Source organism: Carettochelys insculpta, chromosome 11 (assembly GCF_033958435.1).
Source record: "Carettochelys insculpta isolate YL-2023 chromosome 11, ASM3395843v1, whole genome shotgun sequence".
In the NCBI taxonomy this organism is placed as follows: Eukaryota; Metazoa; Chordata; order Testudines; family Carettochelyidae; genus Carettochelys; species Carettochelys insculpta.
The window spans coordinates 28957630-28975926 of NC_134147.1; the positions used below are offsets into that span (position 1 = coordinate 28957630).

The 18297-nt window shown below is 48.6% G+C and overlaps 1 protein-coding gene across 2 annotated transcripts in view; it reads left to right on the plus strand.

Annotated features, from left to right (window-relative positions):
- The window catches only part of CHST13 (carbohydrate sulfotransferase 13), an 84416-nt gene extending 67366 nt beyond the window's left edge, over positions 1-17050 (plus strand). Inside the window, exons 2-4 of one of the 2 annotated variants that reach the window (XM_075005230.1) lie at positions 6887-6969; positions 10460-10571; positions 14668-17050. In XM_075005230.1, coding sequence (XP_074861331.1) covers positions 6920-6969; positions 10460-10571; positions 14668-15513 — 1008 coding nt within the window. In that variant the 5' untranslated portion in view covers positions 6887-6919 and the 3' untranslated portion in view covers positions 15514-17050. The remainder of the gene's footprint in view (positions 1-6886; positions 6970-10459; positions 10572-14667) is intronic. The other variant, XM_075005228.1, reaches the window with a different exon arrangement.
- Positions 17051-18297: the final 1247 nt, after the last annotated feature.

Consider the following 18297-nt stretch of genomic DNA (forward strand, 5'->3'; position numbering starts at 1 on the left):
AACAATAAATGGTCAGAAATATTATTTCCACCTGCCCCCTCCTCTAATTCATGATTCATCCCAAACCTAATGGAAGAAACAGGTTTGAATAAAAAGACAATTTCTTCCCCTCTCGTCATATACTTTGGTTTCCAATTCCAAGTTCCATCTGTGCAGTGTACCTGGTGCTCAGTAGGAAGCCACTGGAGTGTCTGCTTTGGCTTGCGTCGGGGGGGCATTGTCTGGAGGGAAGCTCAGGACTGGAATGGCTGTAGGGTGCGATTGAAGAGCATGAACAGAGCTGTTGGTGGAAGTTGTTTGCAAGAATAGGCTAGCAGTGCTGCAGCTCTGGAGCAAGGTGGGAGTGTGGGAGGCAGACCCCAGGCCCAGCAAGCAGGGGGTGTTGCTGCTGTAGAATCTTGTTAGACATATGTGCAGGTACCTGTGGGCGGGATGCAGACTCTCAGTGGAAGCCAAGGAGCACAAACTTCGATTCAGTGATTTCTGTTGTCAGTAGAATGACAGTCCTGTAGTTTCAGTGCATGGTGTCATCACCTATTGCCAGTGGGGCCAACAGCCCCATGGTGGACCGGGGGACCTGGCTTCATGCCCTGGTGTAGGGGTGGGGCCAAGGCTGGAAGGGTCAGGACCTAGGTCAGTAAATCCTTAGTGCTACCCCGGACTGCAGCACTACCTCCCACACAGCTGCATGGAGCCCCACAGCTGTCACACTCCAAAGGGGCCCAGAACTCTAGCCACTGCTGCTGCCGCCGAAATAGCAGTGCCAGCAGCTGGAGCTTCAGGCTCCTTTGAAGCACCAGGCCACTGGGCAACTGTCTTTCTCCCCACCCCACCCGGGTCAATGGGCCTGCCTATTGCTCTGCAGTGTTGCTGCACCAAGGTTCCTTTTGGCTACAAGGCCTGTGTCCCATTGACCCTCACTTAATCTGCCCCACCGAGTTGTTAACATTGCCATCTGCCTCTGATTTTGCAGCTCCGCCTCCGCCTGCAGGAGAACGAACAACCTCAGTACAGTTTAGCCGACACATAACTTCAGAGGTCCTGCTGGGACAGCGAGTGAGATCTCGCTGGGCCCATGAGGTTGTGCCAGTGCTTAGCCCTGTCCCTGGCGGATTTAAAATTCTGCCTTCAATGTTGTGTTGTCTTGTCTTCACTGGGGGATTTAAAACTCTGCCTTAAACATTGCTGCCCGCTGGAATTCAGCTGGGAAGCCCATTTTCTAATTTTCTCCTAGGAAATTAGAGTGTAAAGCAAACAGAAGTTTTGTGGGTTAGGGTGCTTTCTGTGTGAGGCGTGTGTTTATCAAGCCTGAATTGGTCCTGACTTCAGGCGGGAAAGTTCAGCGAGGGATTAGCCCAAGGGATGGCATAATTTCTTGTGAAATCTAAACCAGCCAAAAGCTATGAAATATTGCAGTCGAGCTGCTGCCCACTGCCAGCTCACTGTGGCTCTAAGGCCCCTCTATCAGCATTTCGACAGCCATTTGTAAGTTCATGCACTATGTGCCCTGTTACCAAACTGACCAGATTGTTACAGGTGTCGGTATCTGGCAGGGGTGTATACTGTGCCAGATCTTGCACTGGTATAGGGACAAACGGGAGGCAGCTTGCAGAGGCTTTCCAGGGGGTGCTGCTGCACTCAGTGCAGGATCGGGAGGTCTGTGCTCTAAATTGCAGCTCTGCTTCAATGGCTTTTGCTGCTGTTGCCATCAGACTTACTTGTACATGCGTGCATGGTTTGTAAGTGCAACGCCCTGCTACAAGAGTGCTGAATTCCTGGAGGGCATATCTACCCTGCCTGCGACTCCATGCACTCTCCACACACCCGTCTTGCTGTCCCTGTGTGGGGCAAAGGTTCTTGCCAGGTGAGTGTCAAGAACTGGCTCTGCATTTGACCTACAGGGCCCCTCTACTAGAGTAATCACTGGGGTCCTTTTACAGACGCTAAAGCCCCACTTTCTGCTGATGAGCTAGACAGAGCCTTGAGTGTTCTAGGTCAACCACAGCAGCAGCCAGTCTTTGGTGCTACAGTTATTTCCTGCAGCTAGAAACAGGACTGTTTTATGAGCGTGTTGTTTTTCCAAAGCAGAACCCTCTGTGCTTTTTTTAACTGAAGGCAGTGCTGACCATCTCAATGCTCGCAAGCATCCCCCACAAGCAGCAGGCATCCACTATTGCCATCCCCAAACATTCAAAAATCATGAGTCGGGTGCACCTAAAATCCCAAGGTTAGCATTCAGATCATGCAACTATGTAAAAAATAACAGCTCTGATGTTTTTACTTCGCAGTCTGCTTTTTGGGTCTGTCAGGTATGCCAGGGTTATATTTTTGAGGCTTTTTCCACAGCCACCAGGGCTAGGGACTTACTTTCTCTTGAAGAGTGAAGACTGCCATTATCCCATATCCACCTGACTCCAGGAGCTGGGGCTTCAAACAAAATAATTACTATGAGACTCACGACAAAATTGGGAGTATTGGCAATACTGCCACAATAACTCTTAGAGCAGCCTGGTACTCATGAGCAACCCTACAGTAATGAACCAGAGCAATAAAATCAATTGGGAAACAGACTTGCAGTTTCAGGTTTTCAAGGGGTTTTTACTTTTTTGAAAACATCATTTCTTTGTCACAACAACTTTTAAACAATGGGCTTTTAAAAGGACCACGCCCGTTTGCCTTTCATTTGCAAATAACTTAGCCCCTGGGGCAAGTGTCCCACCATGGTGTGGCATGCCTCAGGTCTGTCCCTTTTCTCTGCTCACCACAGATGTCGTTACAGCCAGTTGCGAGGTAGCGGTTACCCTGGATGGAGGAAGCTAGCACCACTGCCCGTTACTTCTGCTTGAGTAATGCCTTGATTGTCTGGTGCCACAGGAAATGTCATGGCCTGTGTGCAGATTGAGCAGTGGTTGGTGCTAAGATCTTAATGTGTGGTTTGTCCTTCTCTCTCTTTTTTTTTTTTTTAAGCTCGCTTTCAAAAGGCCTATGGGTATCTTAGATCCCAAATCACCTTTCTGAAAACAGGTCTATTTATAAACCCTAATAGTAGTAGAATTCTTTTCATGCTTCAACCTCTATGAGAGGTCTTCTCTTTGGATTTCGAATTGCTGCGGAGACACTTTAATCAGCTGCTGAACTTTTCAGGGTGTCCTCTGATGGAGAGGACCAAGATAGAGTATTTCCAATAGCTGTGTGGTGAGACCTCGCAAAGCTAGGGCTGTGTGCAGGGTTCAGCAACTTTTCCAAGGCAGAGTGCTAAAATGTGACCTTTTGACCTCTGTGTACAGTCTGAATGCCGGTGATACTTTTTAAAGTCACTAATAGTCGTACTTAGAACTGCTTCATTAATACATAAATACATTAGAATGCAGAGCTGTACCATTTAGGTGGCGGTTGGGAGCATTAGCTGGTCTTTTCTTTATCCACAGGTGGCCTGGCTTTGAGCAAACTCTGGGTTGCATGGGGGACAAGGGGCAGAGTGAGCTCCCGCCTTGTCTGCCAATGAAAATTGGCTTCTGCGCTCCTCTTGGGAGTTGCTGACCCCTGGTTCAGTATATAGCAGTTTGCCCAGTGATGGCCTTTCAGCCTAGAAGACCCTGTCACCTGTTTTCACATGAGAAGCCTCTGCTGCTGGGTTGGCATCAGGAATTGGCATCAGGCTGGGTGGGATTCAGGCTGAATTGACACTGAGGTGTTTATCCAGTGGCATCCAAATATTGGGAGATTTTGACCAAAAGAAGCAGAAATTTCATCATATCATATGTGCTTGGGAGATTTTCACATGTCTTGTCTGGAGCTGGGGAACGGACTCCTGATGGTTTGAGATTTTTTTTTGGGTGGGGGGGGGTGGGATGGGGAATTCGGATCTAAACTGTCACCTCTCATTTATATTCCCATCCCTCCAAAAACACCTGAAGGGCTTTGGAATCGAGATTCCAGTTTGCATCCATCTGTTGGTCACACAACTTTTGTAAGGCCACTTTCAGTCCTAGTACAAGCCAGAGCAGCTCCTCTTGACCTCACCTTTCACCTGGATTTGTTCCTGTGTTAGGAGAGTTAGGTATTACAATACCTTCATGCAGGACACCCTCTGCCCCAGGTGCATCTCCTGCTACCATCCAACCCTTCCTTTCCTTGCTTTTCTCTCCCTCCCTCTCCCTCTCTTTCTTTTGGCTTTCCCTGCCTCTTCCCCTTCCTTCTCTGTCCTGGGGTGGGTGTGATTTGCAATTAAGGGTGTTGATCTCCCAGAACTTCCCCACTGCTCCTGATCCACTTGCTCCCTTTCCTTCCTGGGCCAGAGCAGGGACGGGGTTGTGTATAGACTTTCTCCTTTCTCTCCAGGCATCTGACCTGTGCTGCCCTGCTCACCGCTTCGTTTAGTAACACCTCTGCCTCCCTACTGCACTGAGCAGGGATCAGACAGGAGGTGCACGGGCAATAATTACCATGTTCCCTAGTGACCAGAGAGTAAACACCCTCGGGAAGCTTTCCCCACTCCTTGGCCATGTGAACACTAGCCCAAATCTCAGCAGATAGGAATAAGGGGATGTCAAAGTTGGCGGGGTCCTTTCAAAAAGGACCCCTGTTTGGACAAGCCTCACGGCAGCGAAAGACAGCAATTTTGAAGAGCTGTGGATGGCAGCATGCTAATGAGGTGCTGAATATGCATTTCAGCGCCTCATTAGTAATCTTCGAAATGGCCATGCAAACCCCACCCCTAACCCATTTGCATGGCCATTTTGAAGATTTGGGCTAGTGTAGACATAGCCCTTATGTTTAACCTCTGTCCCCCAGGCAGGGAGTGGGGCATCTGAGAAGCCAAATGGGGGAGGGGGAGTAGGACAGTTCTGTGGGGTACCATCCTTCACAGCAGGGCTGTTTTTTAAACTGTCAGGAGCTGAAGGGGAAAGCTCACAGCTGCCCTGCATCCATCACTTGTGTTGTAAATAAATGCCTGAGTGGGATGTTTCTACTATACCCACCAGTAGTTTAGTTAGTTGATCACATATAGGTTTAACATGGTGTCCTTAAGCTCCAGAGTTAACAGCATCTGACACAAACAAGGCCCAGCTCCTGGAGGCAGGTGGATATGTGATGTCCGTCTTCATCCTTAAAGGGAGAGGAAGTGTATATCACTCTTCCTTGATAGCTGTTGTTTCAGGCTGTCAGCCAACTCAGACAGCACAGCATCTGGAACGTTTCTCACAACTCTAAAGAGCTAGAAGTTTCACTAGTCTTGTGAACGAAAACTTTCCCTCAGTATCTCCAGTTGCCTTGGAGACTGGAACAGCACAGCAGGCAGGATCTATACTGAAATCTGAAACCTTCGGTACAAAATCAGTGTACCTTTATAGAGTAGAGAGAAATAAAAGTGAACAAGAGGTTGACATTCATTTCAAACACAGGAAGAATGTTTTTTTTTAAAAAGCACATAAGACTTGCAACACATTTATAATGGTTAAGTATCTTGACAACTTTCTTGTTAATAAGCAAATGACCTGAACCTTGAAACGTGTGTATTGAGATCTGTTCTTATCACTGCCTGGCACAAATGCTGTTACACTGCCTTGTCAGATAAAACAGTTGGGATTGCTCTCTATTACTGCTTGTTGAGTAATTCCCTCACTGATCCAGCCTGGTAAGCAGTGTCATTTCTCATGTCCACATGAGTCTAGTTATTTTGCGTTTCTCAACTGCAGTTGCAACTGCAATTGCCTATTGTTTGTGGTTTATTATTTTAAAGGGACATGCATGAAATGTTTGTACCCAGCACTTGAGTTTTGTTTATTGGCAGAAATATTTTGCAGGTGCCATTTATGTAGAATTTACAAGTATTTTGTTTGATTTTTAAACCTGAGTCATGAAGTATTTTGCGTTCCAAACATTGCAACAGTTCGCTGGTATCCAAAAGCCAGAAAATGAAGCTGACTAGAGGAGACAAAATGAAACTGACTAAGCTTACAGTTCAAATTTAATGAAATACAGAACAAAACAAAACAAATAAAAAATAACCCCTTGCACACAACTCAGCATTAGTCATGCAAAGTAAATTTGAAAACTTTCAGTAATTCAAATGTTATAAAGAACAAAGATAAGGGAATTTTGTATTGCAAATACATTTATTAACCTGACCAGGCTCTTTTAAACCTCAGATAAATGGTTGAGTGAGTGTGCATACATATGAGAGAGAGAGCTTGAACACAGGCTTCTAGGTCTATTCTTATCACACTGATTCCCTGTGGGCAAGTCATTTTATAGCTTGACTTCCATAAATCCTGAACACCTATTGCTTCAATTTTCCTATATGTTATATGGGACACCAACAACTTAAAAATTGCACTTCTGTCTGAATTTTATGAATGCCTGCAAGATGCTAAGTACAATGGGGCACTCAGTACATTTTTCCAAGACACCGCAGGGCTGGCCAACTTATTAATGTTCTGTATAATGTATTTAACCATAAGTTGGCTCCAGAACTTCTGTACAGTATATAGGGCCATATACCAATGTGGATCTGTATTTAGACATCCCACATGTGGGCAGCAGCAAGAAGTGCCTTGACAACTATGAGCGTGTTATGGGGCCCTTGAATCCAGTAAATCCTAGCCTAGAGGTGATCACCTTCTCAAGGAGTCACACAGACAGCTTGGTAAGTGGAGGAAGGGGACACATTGATAGTCCAGTATTTAAAAAAAACAAACAAAAAAAAAAAAAAAACAACCCTGAATAGATCTAAATAGAAGGTGACACCAACCCCATATTCAACCTAAACTCTCTTCCTGAGGGTTCTTTTCTCTTGATCACATCATCTCAAGAGTATCCAACAGACGGGAGCGAGGGAAGTAAATGTTCTGCTTTCTTCTCTCCCACCTTTCTCTCTCTCCAGCTGCGGAGGATAGGATTCTGGGGACCAGCTGGCATGGGAAGTCAGGCCGAAGTCCTCTCCAGGCACTTTACGACAGTGACCAGGTGGGTGAAATTGAAGGAACTGAGAGGTGGTGGTAGGGAGTGTGTGGCAGGTTTTGGGGAAGTTGACCCATTATGTAATGACCTGTTGTGTGTCCTTAAATTGCAGCAATAACCTGACCTTGAGGTGTGCAGGACTATGTCTGAAAAAGGTCACAACCTGCCAAATAATTATTGTTAAGGACGCCAAGCCTCTGCTGCTAGTTGTGTCACACAGGTTCATTAGCCTTTGGCCTGTCATAACAAGGCTTTGGTACATCAGCCAAGGGTCCAAAAGGCTGCACTGGTTGAGGACTTCAAAGCAAATTCTACAGCACAAAAGATGAGCAAATTCTTCCCCAGCTGACCATACAAATGGCTATGCTGGGTCTAGCCCAGTATCCTGTCTCTGACAGTGAGCAGTGGTGCCACATGCATCAGAGAATGAACAGAACAGGGCAATTCTGAGTGAGCCATTCCCAGTTGATCAGTCCCAGCTTCGGGCAATTAGACATACAGAACGTGGGGTTGTGTCCCCAACCCGCTTGAGATCACCCTGGCCATGTTTTCCAAAGTAATAACTCAACAGGACACCGTTGTGCTAGGGGCTGTACAGACAGAATAAAAAGATTGTCCTTGCCTTGAAGAGTTTACAGTCTAAGCCTACACTACACTACAGCTTATGTCAGCGGAATGTGTCACTTGGGTGAGAGGAAGCCATACCTCCTGAGCAATGTTATACCGACGGAAGCGCCGGTGTGCACATTCCTCTGTTAGGCTGAGATTCTCCCACTGATGCAGTTTCTCCTGCTCGCCGTGATGGTGTTATGATGACAATAGAGTTTTTTCCCGTTGGCACAGAGCGTCTTCACCAGATGTGCCTCATTCATGTACCTGCAGCACTGAACGTGCAGCAGTGCCCTTGGTCAATGCAGCCGCCTTCTTGGATTGTGTTACAGCCTGCTCCATTTGTCTCTGCTGGGGTTTGTAGTCATGTTAACATCACTGGCTGGTTGGGCAGCCAGTAAGTAGGAGTAGCCATTAAGTGGGGATATATTAGAGTGTCTGGTTACACAGCTAACCAGGAAGCATTTGTATATTGGTTAGTGCTGCTGGATATTCCCAGCCCCACCTTCCCCCAGGTAAATAGGGGGTGGCTGGCTCAGCCTCTGTCCCTGCTTGTGCCGGGATCAGGCAGCTCCCCCGCTACTGCTCTGCTTTTAAAAGGCTGAGCTGGCACCCAGGCTGTCTCAGCACCTGTCTCCCCTCCCCTTCCTCCTGCCACTCTGCACTGCAAAGAGCCTGATCCCCATGGCAGGGACAGAAGCTGAACCAGCCTGGGTGCCAGCTCAGCTTTTTAAATGTGGAGTCGGGGCGGAGGCTATTAGCCAAGTAACTGACAGAAATGTTGGCAGTTACTTGGGGATCAGGTTACTCGCACTTTAACATCCCTAGCATTAAGCTACTAGCTGAATTTGGAGCCCCTGTGTTTGAGTCCAACTCAGATTCTCCCACAATATAGCCAGGGGGAGATTCCCCCTCAAGACTGAACGAGTGGCCTTTCCATGCAATGGCACCAGCCCCTTCTGCCGGGTAATGTGCATTCCAAGATCTTGGATAGCAGTCTAGAGCAGTGGTGCATGGTAGAGGGAAGACAATCGCATGCTTAAGACAAAGGGTTGAAAGGCCTGATCTGGCCTTTCTTGTGTCCCCAGGCAGGTGACTTCACCTGTCTGAAGATAGGATCGTCCCAGCCTCTCAGGAGAGGGGGAGAGGTGGAGGGTGGGGAGGTTTTCATTTTTTCCCACCCTTGTAAAGTGCTTTGAAATCCTCGCCAGCTAGAACAGACAAAGTGAATGCAAGATGGCAGCACTTCTGGCTCAATGATGCTTGTTGCAATCAGAGCTCTCTTTAAAAGAAAACCTCCACCCGGCCTCCCATTCCAGTGGGCAGCATTGCACTCATGTGCTGCCACCTTCAACCATCTGGCTGGAAGGCCAGCCCCGCGTATCATAACAGAAGATGCTATGCAGACGCCTACTACCATTGCTGAAGCCTTCATGGGACCCATCCCCCAGCAGCTCCAGAAAACTCAGGGCCACTGTCAACCGTGTTCTCACCAGGGAGGGGTTAAGTGGAGCTGTCTGACCCAGAGCTCTGTCTGCTTCTCAGCCCTCCCGTATATGGGCTCTGGGCTCCCAACCTTCTGAGTGGCTGCAAGCACGTCCGTAGCAGATGCTGCCAGAGACCAGCTCAGCATTCAGCACATGCCTCTCCTTTGGGTTCCTGTCTGAGTGCTGTTGACTTTACAGATGGTTTGCAGAGGGGAAGAATGAATGGAGCTGGAAGCTGGGTCCTTTCACTGCACAGCCCAGATTTCCTGGCTGCTGGTAAAAGGAGGGAGAAGGTGCAGGCAGGCTCCTGGCAAGCAGGCCTGGCTCTTGCAGGCCCTGCACAGAGTCCCAGTGGCCCAGGATAGCTGGAGGTGGGGAGGGAGGGAGGGACAGGCCTCTCCACTTTCCCCTGGTGTGGTTGTTCAGGGGTCACTGTCTGGGGCTTGCATGCTTTGAGGTGTTCTTTAATTTATACATTAGAAATCCAGATGAAAGGCTTGAGGATGAGGGGACAAAACCCCCTTGTGGGACAGGAACAGCAGCACAGAGCAGAGAAGGAGGGTGTGTTGTCGGGGGGACTGAGGAAGGACTCAAGGGAATCCTATGGGATCTACTCTCCTGTCAAGGGTTCCCTTAACCTTTCCACAAATGGGTAGGGCTGGCCACAGCTTCTGCCAGAGCCTTACACAGCTACCTGTCCATTGGCTTCTGGGGATGTTACTCGGGCCCCAGGAGATGCTGTTGGCCACAGTTGACCCAGAAACCCAGGGACCAGCTTCTGGGTCAGTGCTGCTGAGTTGGAATCTGCTGCTTGCTGTGGTGTTCTTACATTGCTTCCCTACAATGGTAAGGTGCAGGCAGAGCATTCCGAGTGTCAGAGAGGGGCAATGACACATCCATTTCCCCTGAATGTCATAATCCCCAGCAGGGGTCTTGACTCAACCCCATCCCCGTGTTCCTTTGGTGAATCTTGATTTCCCAACTGCCCAGCCAGCAAGTCCCTTACCGTAACCACAGCTGGGTCTGTGGTCCAGTGACTCTGCCTCACCATGACATTGGGTTGTGATGTCATAACAGCTGCTCAGCTCACAAAAGGCCCAAACATCTTATCAATGCACCAGCACAGGTTGGAAGTGCTACTGATAATGGGTATCAGTCCCTCTCTCAGCCTCCTCCAGTCCGGAGTTCCAGAGTCCGCAGGTTATGTTCTGTCTTGGGCTGACCAACTACTAGCAGTTGTGAAGGAACCAGGGGCTTAGAGGCATCAGAGATCTGGAAAGATGGAAAGAATTATCCCTGTTACTAGACTTGTTAACTATGAGTGAAGCTATTCTGGGAGATATTTTTTTCCCAACATGATGTAACATCATTTTCTTAAAATATCCCATTAAAATTTCCAGGATTGCTTTCAGTAGTCACTGGGAGACTGATGCCAATTCACGGCGACTCCAGGAGAATCCTGGGGTGTTGGCAACCGTACCTGTTGCAATTACCATGTTGGTCTCCAAGGAGGTATGTGGGTTGAGGGGGTCAGGGCACTCACCCCTCTGAAATCATATTTACCCTCCACAGCCCCATTGTGCAGCAGTATTGTTGAAAATTAATAAGGACACCACTCCAGAAAGGGTAGTTAATTGTTCTCCCAACAACTGCAATGAATTCCTCTTATGCCCATGTAATAGCTTTTATGTCTTCATGTGGCTGCATTGTTGGCTCTGGGGAAATGGGGAATGCTTTGTCGCCGGTGCAGTTAAAGCCTCAGACCTACTGCTCCAGGAATGTAGCTGGAGTTTGCAAAAACTAGTATTTAATGTCACTGGTTTTTACAAGGAAGGAAGTAAAAGGAGCAGTTTTGGATGGAGATAAAAACAAGATATGCACTTAACTCCACTGAGTAACGGCTGAAATGCAGCTGCTGTGCATGCATATTTTTAGCTAGCCAGTCATCCCCCATGGTTTTGAGCAAGTGTGGAAAAAGCACTGACAGCATGAAACATGCTTTACGGTTTTCACCCGCAAAAATGGCTGCAGACTTGAATACTAAAAGCCCTCTCTGAGCTGAGATCACACAAGAACAATTTCAAACCCGTGGGTGATCGTGGGTATCTGAAATCCAAGGCTCAGAGTGAAAATGCCTCTTCAACCTTATCTATAACACCACAAGTAAGCAAATGTGAATTTTGAGTAACCAGCCAGGTACAATGTTCAGACCCTTGGTGTTAATTTTGTAACTCCACCGGTGTCAGTGGAGCTGTAGCAGTTTATATCTGGTCAAGATCTGGCCCATTAGTTCACTGGTAGAAGAATTAAGAAGAGTGAAGAGCTGACGATGAATAACTTTATTTTAGTCTTGCTTCAATTTATAACTGGTATGAGTCCTGCTGCTTATAATTTTGAACAGCAGGAGGGGTGCGATACACAACCAGGTCAGGGAAGTAGCCAGCAGGGAGTAGCATAAGGCTTGTAGGTGGGAATGAGGAGTTTAAACTGAATGGGGTGCTCAGAGGGAGGCCAGTAGAGGGAGGGGAATCTCCCTTTAGCTTCCTGCCATTGGCCTCCCTTTGCAATCATGTGATTTGAGGGGTGTAAGATCCAAATTTCTCCAGAGTGTGGGATCCTTCAGCTCCAGGGTTCCCAGAGATAGAGGCTGGTGAGAAGTTGGATCTGATCTATCCAAAAGTTTGGCGGGGAGGGTTGTAGCTGGGCTGTAGGTGCAGCAGACACAGCTCTGGTTGGCTTTTCGCAAAGCAGTAGAGCTCAGAGCTGCCAGGGGGGCGGAAACAGGAAAATGTAAATGAAGTTGCAGAGTTGGGGGGAAGGGGAGCCTGAAATCTGAGCCTTGCCTGTGTCCCCCTGCAGAGCAGGGCTGTGCTGGAGAATGTGGCAGTGGAAGAGGAGGAGAAGTGTATGCCAGCTACTTGTGCAATGGTGGGGGAAGACGCCCCTAGGAATCTGCGGGTCCAGGGGATGAACTTACTGTGCTTGGCCCAGCCTGGGGCCTTAGGCTGACCTCCGCTGTGCCCTGGGGGTGCATTGGCTCTGTCATCCCTGCATCAGGCAGAAGGAATGGAGAGGGGCAGGATGGGTGGCAGGAGGGTGGTTTGGTTCCTGGAAGGATCTTAAGACGGGTCTGTGATCATGATCATGTGGTGCCAGGTGTGGGATCTCCCCAGCTACAGATGCTGAGCTGGCTTTGTAGGAAAGGAGGGAGCGGGGATGACTCGGGCATCTGCTCTGGTCTGCTGAGCCCGGGGGAATGAGAGGAGAGCGGAGGCAGGTCTAACCCCGCTAGATGGGGAATTGTAGGTGCTGCCATGCCTAGCTCGGAGAGGCTGCTCTGCAGGCAGCCCAGCATATGGCTTTTGCCGCAAGGTTCACATTGTCTGAGGTTGATACTGTCTGGCTGTGCAGTGACAGACTCTGATTCACACATCCTGTCTACGCCAGCCCAGCTCCCGCCTTCCCCCCTCTCTCTGCAGTGTCTCCCCTCCCCTTGGTGCTGGGGGAGGCCCTCCAAGGGAGCTGTTCTTTTGCATGACCCCACTGCAGTGGCTGTGCCGAAGGGCCCCTCTTTAGCGCCTGCGTTAGAGACGGAGGGGGGAGGTTTGTGCCTGCACTCCAAGCTGCTCTGTGGGTTACATTTCCTTCCAGCCCCAGCCCGTGCAGCCCCTCTTCCCTGCTGTGCAGTAGCGTCCCTCCCCCTGCAAGGCATGTTCAGGCCCAACAGCCACCCCTCAGGTTCTCTAGAGGCTGAGCAGTCTCCTGCTCCGGGAGCCTGAACTGTTCCTCTGACAAAACCTAAGGATGTTCTGACCCTAGTGCAGGGGTGGGAAACCTCTTTGGGGTGGGGGCCACTGACCTGTAGACAAATCGGTGAGGAGCCACATAAGTGAGAAGCAAAATACAAAACCACCTCACTGACGTGGTCCCCAGTTATGGGGTCTCGGCAGGAGGGAAGAGGCAGGAGTGGCCTGGGGGTGGCTGATCTTATCCGGACTGGGGTGCAGGAGCAGGCTGTGGGTGTGGGTCTAGGTGAGAGGAAGGGGACGGGAGGGTTTGGAGTGGAGGATCTGGGAGGGAGAGGTTAGGGTGGGGATGTGGGATATGGGAGGGAGGGGTCAAAGTGGGGATGTGAGTTGTCTGGGAGAGGGGACAGGAGGGAAGTGTGGAGTGTGGGGTCTGGAAGGGAGGGGTCAGAGTGGGGTGTGGGGGGTCTGGAGGGAGGTGGGTGCAGGAGGGGAGTGTGGGTGGAGGAGGGGGGAGTGTTCTGGGTTGGAGGGGATGGAGGCTCTGGGGCATGGGGTCTGGAGTGGGGGAGGGAATGGGGCAGGGAGGGTGCAGGAAAGGGGTGGGGGGGACAAGAGCTGTATGGGAGCACTGTGCCGTCATGTAAACATGGGGCTTGGGCACAGCTCATTCAGCCTCCAGTTCCTTGCTCTTCTCCACATCTCTATGAAAATGGGCTGTCGAATGAAACTCCTGTCCCAGCTCCCGGGACTGCCCTTACAAGCAAGCTGACCTGTGTGGTGGAGATTCCACAGAAACCCCCATTGTTCACCTTCCCTCATCCCTGAGATTATCCCCAGCCCCAGGAGGCTGCACAGGCCAACTCCTGAGCAAGGGTGGTGGAAAGGGTTGTAGTTGGAGCCCACAAAGCTTCCTCCATCCCCTGGTCCATCAGACTCAAAGAGAGATTCCCAAAGAGTCAAGTGAGGGTTGTGTCAACAACTACTTTTGACTTTCAGCGGACACCTGCCAGGCTGCCCTTTGGGCCTTGGGAAATCCCCTCTCTGCATCCATGACTTTTCTTCTGTGGGTGAATTAGTTCAGTTTAATTTTTCCCTAGCCAAAGGGAAGCCAATACCTTGTATTAGGAACCTCTCTCTGGACCATTTAGTTCAGTGTTTCTTAAACTATGTTCTCTGTAACACTGGTGTTCCATGGACAACTTGCAGGTGTGCCATGAGCATCTGACACTTTTTTGATACCATACACTGATGGTAGATATTTTCTGTTATTAAAACCAGATACAATGTTACTTCCTCATTGCTATGATACCTGATTAAATTACTTCATTTTTGTTTTGCTCCATATGTTACTGTTTGGGTTTTTTGGTCTGAAAATGGTTTTGTTTTGTTTTTTTTTTTTTGGTTCTCTCCCCCCGCCAGCCAGAAAATTTTCAAAAGTGTTCCATGTAAAAATATTATTTTTTGGTGTTTCTTTATCTCGAAAAGCTTAGGAAGGACTGCCTTAGTCTGTGTCCGTACCACTGGCCAGTCTGTACTGTGTGTATATATACTGTAGCAATTTTTAAACTAGAATTTCTTTTTTTGCTCCATTTTTCCCAAGTGCGCTCTCTCTCCTCCCTTTTCTCCACTGTAGCTCAGTGTCAATGCAATTGTATCTCAATGCAATCAAAGCTCAGAGGTAAGGCAAAAGTCTCACTTAGGTGACCTCTACGGCAAGAGGAAACTGTGTTACACCACAACAGGGAGAGCATATGGACTTCATGCCCTAATTCCCACATCTGAACTCAGTGCACCTGGCTGGAGCCCAGCTCCAGTTTAAGTTCAACCAGGCAGTAACGATTTCCCTCTTCTCTTCCCAGTTTGAGCAGTCATCCCTGCAGGCCATTCACCAGCAGAGGCGGGACTTGCTGAGCAGGGTTTGCAGCCGCTACACCCGCAAGCGGCGCCTCCTGACCCCTGATGACCTGCGCCACCTTGTGGTGGATGATGTGCATGGACTTCTTTACTGCTACGTACCTAAGGTGGCCTGCACCAACTGGAAGCGAGTCATGATGGTTCTGACCAGACAGGGCAAGTACCGGGACCCTCTGGAAATCCCAGCCAGTGAGGCCCATGTCTCGTCCAACCTGCGCACCCTCTCCGAGTACAGCACTCCTGAGATCAACCATCGCTTGCGCAACTACCTCAAGTTCATCTTTGTGCGGGAGCCCTTCGAGCGCCTGGTCTCGGCCTACCGCAACAAGTTCACCCGCAGCTACAACACTGCATTCCACAAGCGTTATGGCACCAAGATCATCCGCCGACACCGGCAGGAGCCCAGCCCCGAGGCCCTGGAGCGTGGCGACGACGTGCGCTTTGACGAGTTCGTCTACTACCTGCTGGACCCGCGCACGCAGCATGAGGAGCCCTTCAATGAGCACTGGGAGCGGGTGCACTCCCTGTGTCACCCCTGCGTCATCCACTATGATGTAGTGGGGAAGTATGAGACCTTGGCCGAGGATGCTAGCTATGTCCTGCAGCTGGTAGGGGCTGAGGCCAGCGTCAAGTTCCCCTCTTCGTCCAAGACCACCAGGACCAACGATGACATGACCGCGCAGTTCTTTGAGAACATCAGCCCCTTCTACCAAAGGAGACTCTTTAATTTATACAAAATGGATTATTTGCTCTTTAACTACTCCAGACCATCATACCTTCACCTCCGATGAGGGTGGGGAAAAGGGGGCCCTAAAGAACTGGGGCCCTCACCCATCCTTAGCTACTCAAAACCCCTCCTGCCTCTCTTTCCCCATTTTCACTGATTAATTCCTTTCCCCTCTGCCTCTCCATCCCGCTCCAAGCATCTGCAGGGCGAGAGGCTGCCTTGTGGATTAGCATGTGGAATGCTTGGGCTGAAGTACCCACAGCCTATTCTAGTGCCTGCGGTAGACTGTTCACAGAAACCAGAACTCTCTTGGTTCCATGCTTAATTGTTGTTTCCTTTAGATGCCAAGAGAATTCACTGCAGAGCTGAATCTCAGGGAGGCTTCTTATTCGGATAGGCACTCCCTAGACAGCCTCTTCCACCATCTGAGCTGTTTGCCTGGTCACAAAAAGGTCTTCAACCTTTGATGGGTATTGGGAGCAGGAGGGGGTCTGTCAGAATTTTGCATAGGATGATGAGAAAAGCAATAACTTAATGTGTATTTTTTATTGGTTTAAAAATGCCCTTCCCCTCCTGCCAAGCTCCCCCTTTCCCATTGACTGAGGAAAGGGAAATGTGAACCATCTAGTATTTCTCTGTGGCAAAGCTTGTTTTAATTGCTTCTCTTGTTGCTCTCCATTGGAATTTTAAATACGTTGTTCTATGTACATGTAGAAAGAGGAGGACAAATTAAGAGCAGTAAATCGATGGAGCTACATAGATTTCAACAGAGCTGCACTGATTGACACCAGCGAAGGATTTGGCCTAGATCTGTGTGCGCGCACACGCACGTCTCCGAAGTATAATCATTAAAGACCCCATGACCCCTGGGTGCAAGAATGGGATTGACTGCTCTTTGGAGCTGGGGCTGTTTTGTTTTCCATCTCTTTGGGGGTCACATTGTTTTGGGTGCTGTACAATCTGGTTGTCCCTTAAGGGTGACCAAAATATAAATGTTCAATAACAATATTCCTGGTGTCAAGGCCAAATTCCAGTCTGGCTGCTTAAATGTTACCTACCAAATGTTCTTCACCTCCTGTCCTACGGTGGTGGTGTGCGCTGTTAAACAGCTGCTGCTTCCTATTCCAGGGATGGCTGCATTTCACATCTGGACCAAATCATTTTTAGGTGTCGTTTGTGTCAGTTTGTTTGTAAAGCACTTTGGGATGGGATGCACTATAGACAGCAGAGATTATAATAGTTATGAAAAGATGACACAGACTTTCAGAAAGGGTGGGGGAAGAGAGTATGTGGGTAAGAACAAAACCTACACAGACACACCTAGTGGAAGTAGATTGTTGGCTGGCTGGTTTAGGACCATTCACTACTTCAAGAAGAAATAAGCAAACGTGGGATTTTAAATGCCAGCTAGTCCAGATAGATGGGTTTGCTTAGGCAAAACAGCACTTCAGTCTTTATTAAATTCAGCTTTGCCTCTGCATATAGAGCATCCCCTCTGTTAGTACACACGTGATGAGAGCTGGATGACTATACAGCATGTCTGCTGGTTCTATTGTGAATACTTGACTTGGTGCAATACAGTGGCAAAGTTTTTACAAAACCCTGTTGTGCTCAGACTTACGTCTTGTTAAAAACAAATGTTTTCAAGTAGTTTTTGGCTTATTTCTTCACCTCCATTGCCCTCTGCCTCTGAAATGTTTTTTTTTTAAATGCTGAAGTCCTAGCCATGGTGGTTATACTCTGTGGGGACAAAGTGAAATGACGACTGTGGGAAAAATCCCATCCACTTTAGTAGTGGGGTTTGGATGAGCAGTGGAAAAGTTCAGATGATGATCTGGATTATCGGTGCTGTTCTTCCAGACTTGATATGGGAGCGCATGAAAATGGCCTTTTTGGGGCTATTTTGGTATGTCTCCATCTACATGAAGCCCAGAAGCATGGAAACTTAAAAATATTACAAAATATGAGCAACAGATTTTGCACTTCTCAGAGATTTGTATGGAAACCTCCTGTTGGAAACCTGCCTTGCTCGCAGTTCTATGACCATGGTTTTGATGGTGAATTGTAGTTATGGGCAACGTTCCCTCCAATTTTTTTCCCATATATGTGCACAACAAATTTTAGGTGAACTGAGGCATGTGCAGATGTGCATGCCCCAGTAGAAACACGTGTTGCCAGCTGCAGGTGACTGTGGGCACTCTGCTAATCAGCTGTGTGGCATTTGAACCTCTCATGGCTGTCTGCTGAAGCACTCAACTTACAGGAAATACGGGTCATGGGCCAGACTTGGGACACCAGCTGACACCCAATTTAGACACCACACAATTCAAACCTCCACCCATGGCACCAGAGTAGGTGGCCATTTCTTCTAAAATGATCAGCAATGACCTACAGTCAGATTGCAAAGGTATATTAGGCACTGCTGTACTCAGCATTTCAATGCCAAAGTGATTTATGAGCCTAAATGCCATTTTCAGAAGTGACTTAGGCCATTAGGTGCCCAAGTTCCATTGACAATGAGATTTAGACCCACAAGTACCTAACTCACATTTGGAAATAACATTTGAATGCCTAAATCAGTTTGGTGTTGCAACGCAGAACAGGGAGATGCCTAAATACCTTTTCAAGAGTGGGCTGTAGTTCACAGTGATGGTATTTAAAACCGTGGACAAAGAAGTAGGTCTGGCAGTTAGCACACCATTGAGCTGAATGTGGCAGTCCAGCCCTCTTAAAAATGTTGCTTCTGCTGACTCCCCATGACAGTTCAGCGTCTGTTCATGTTCAGAAGGAGCTGTTTATTTGCCTTTGTTTCTGCACCTGTAAGACCTACAAAGGTAGTGTGTGGATG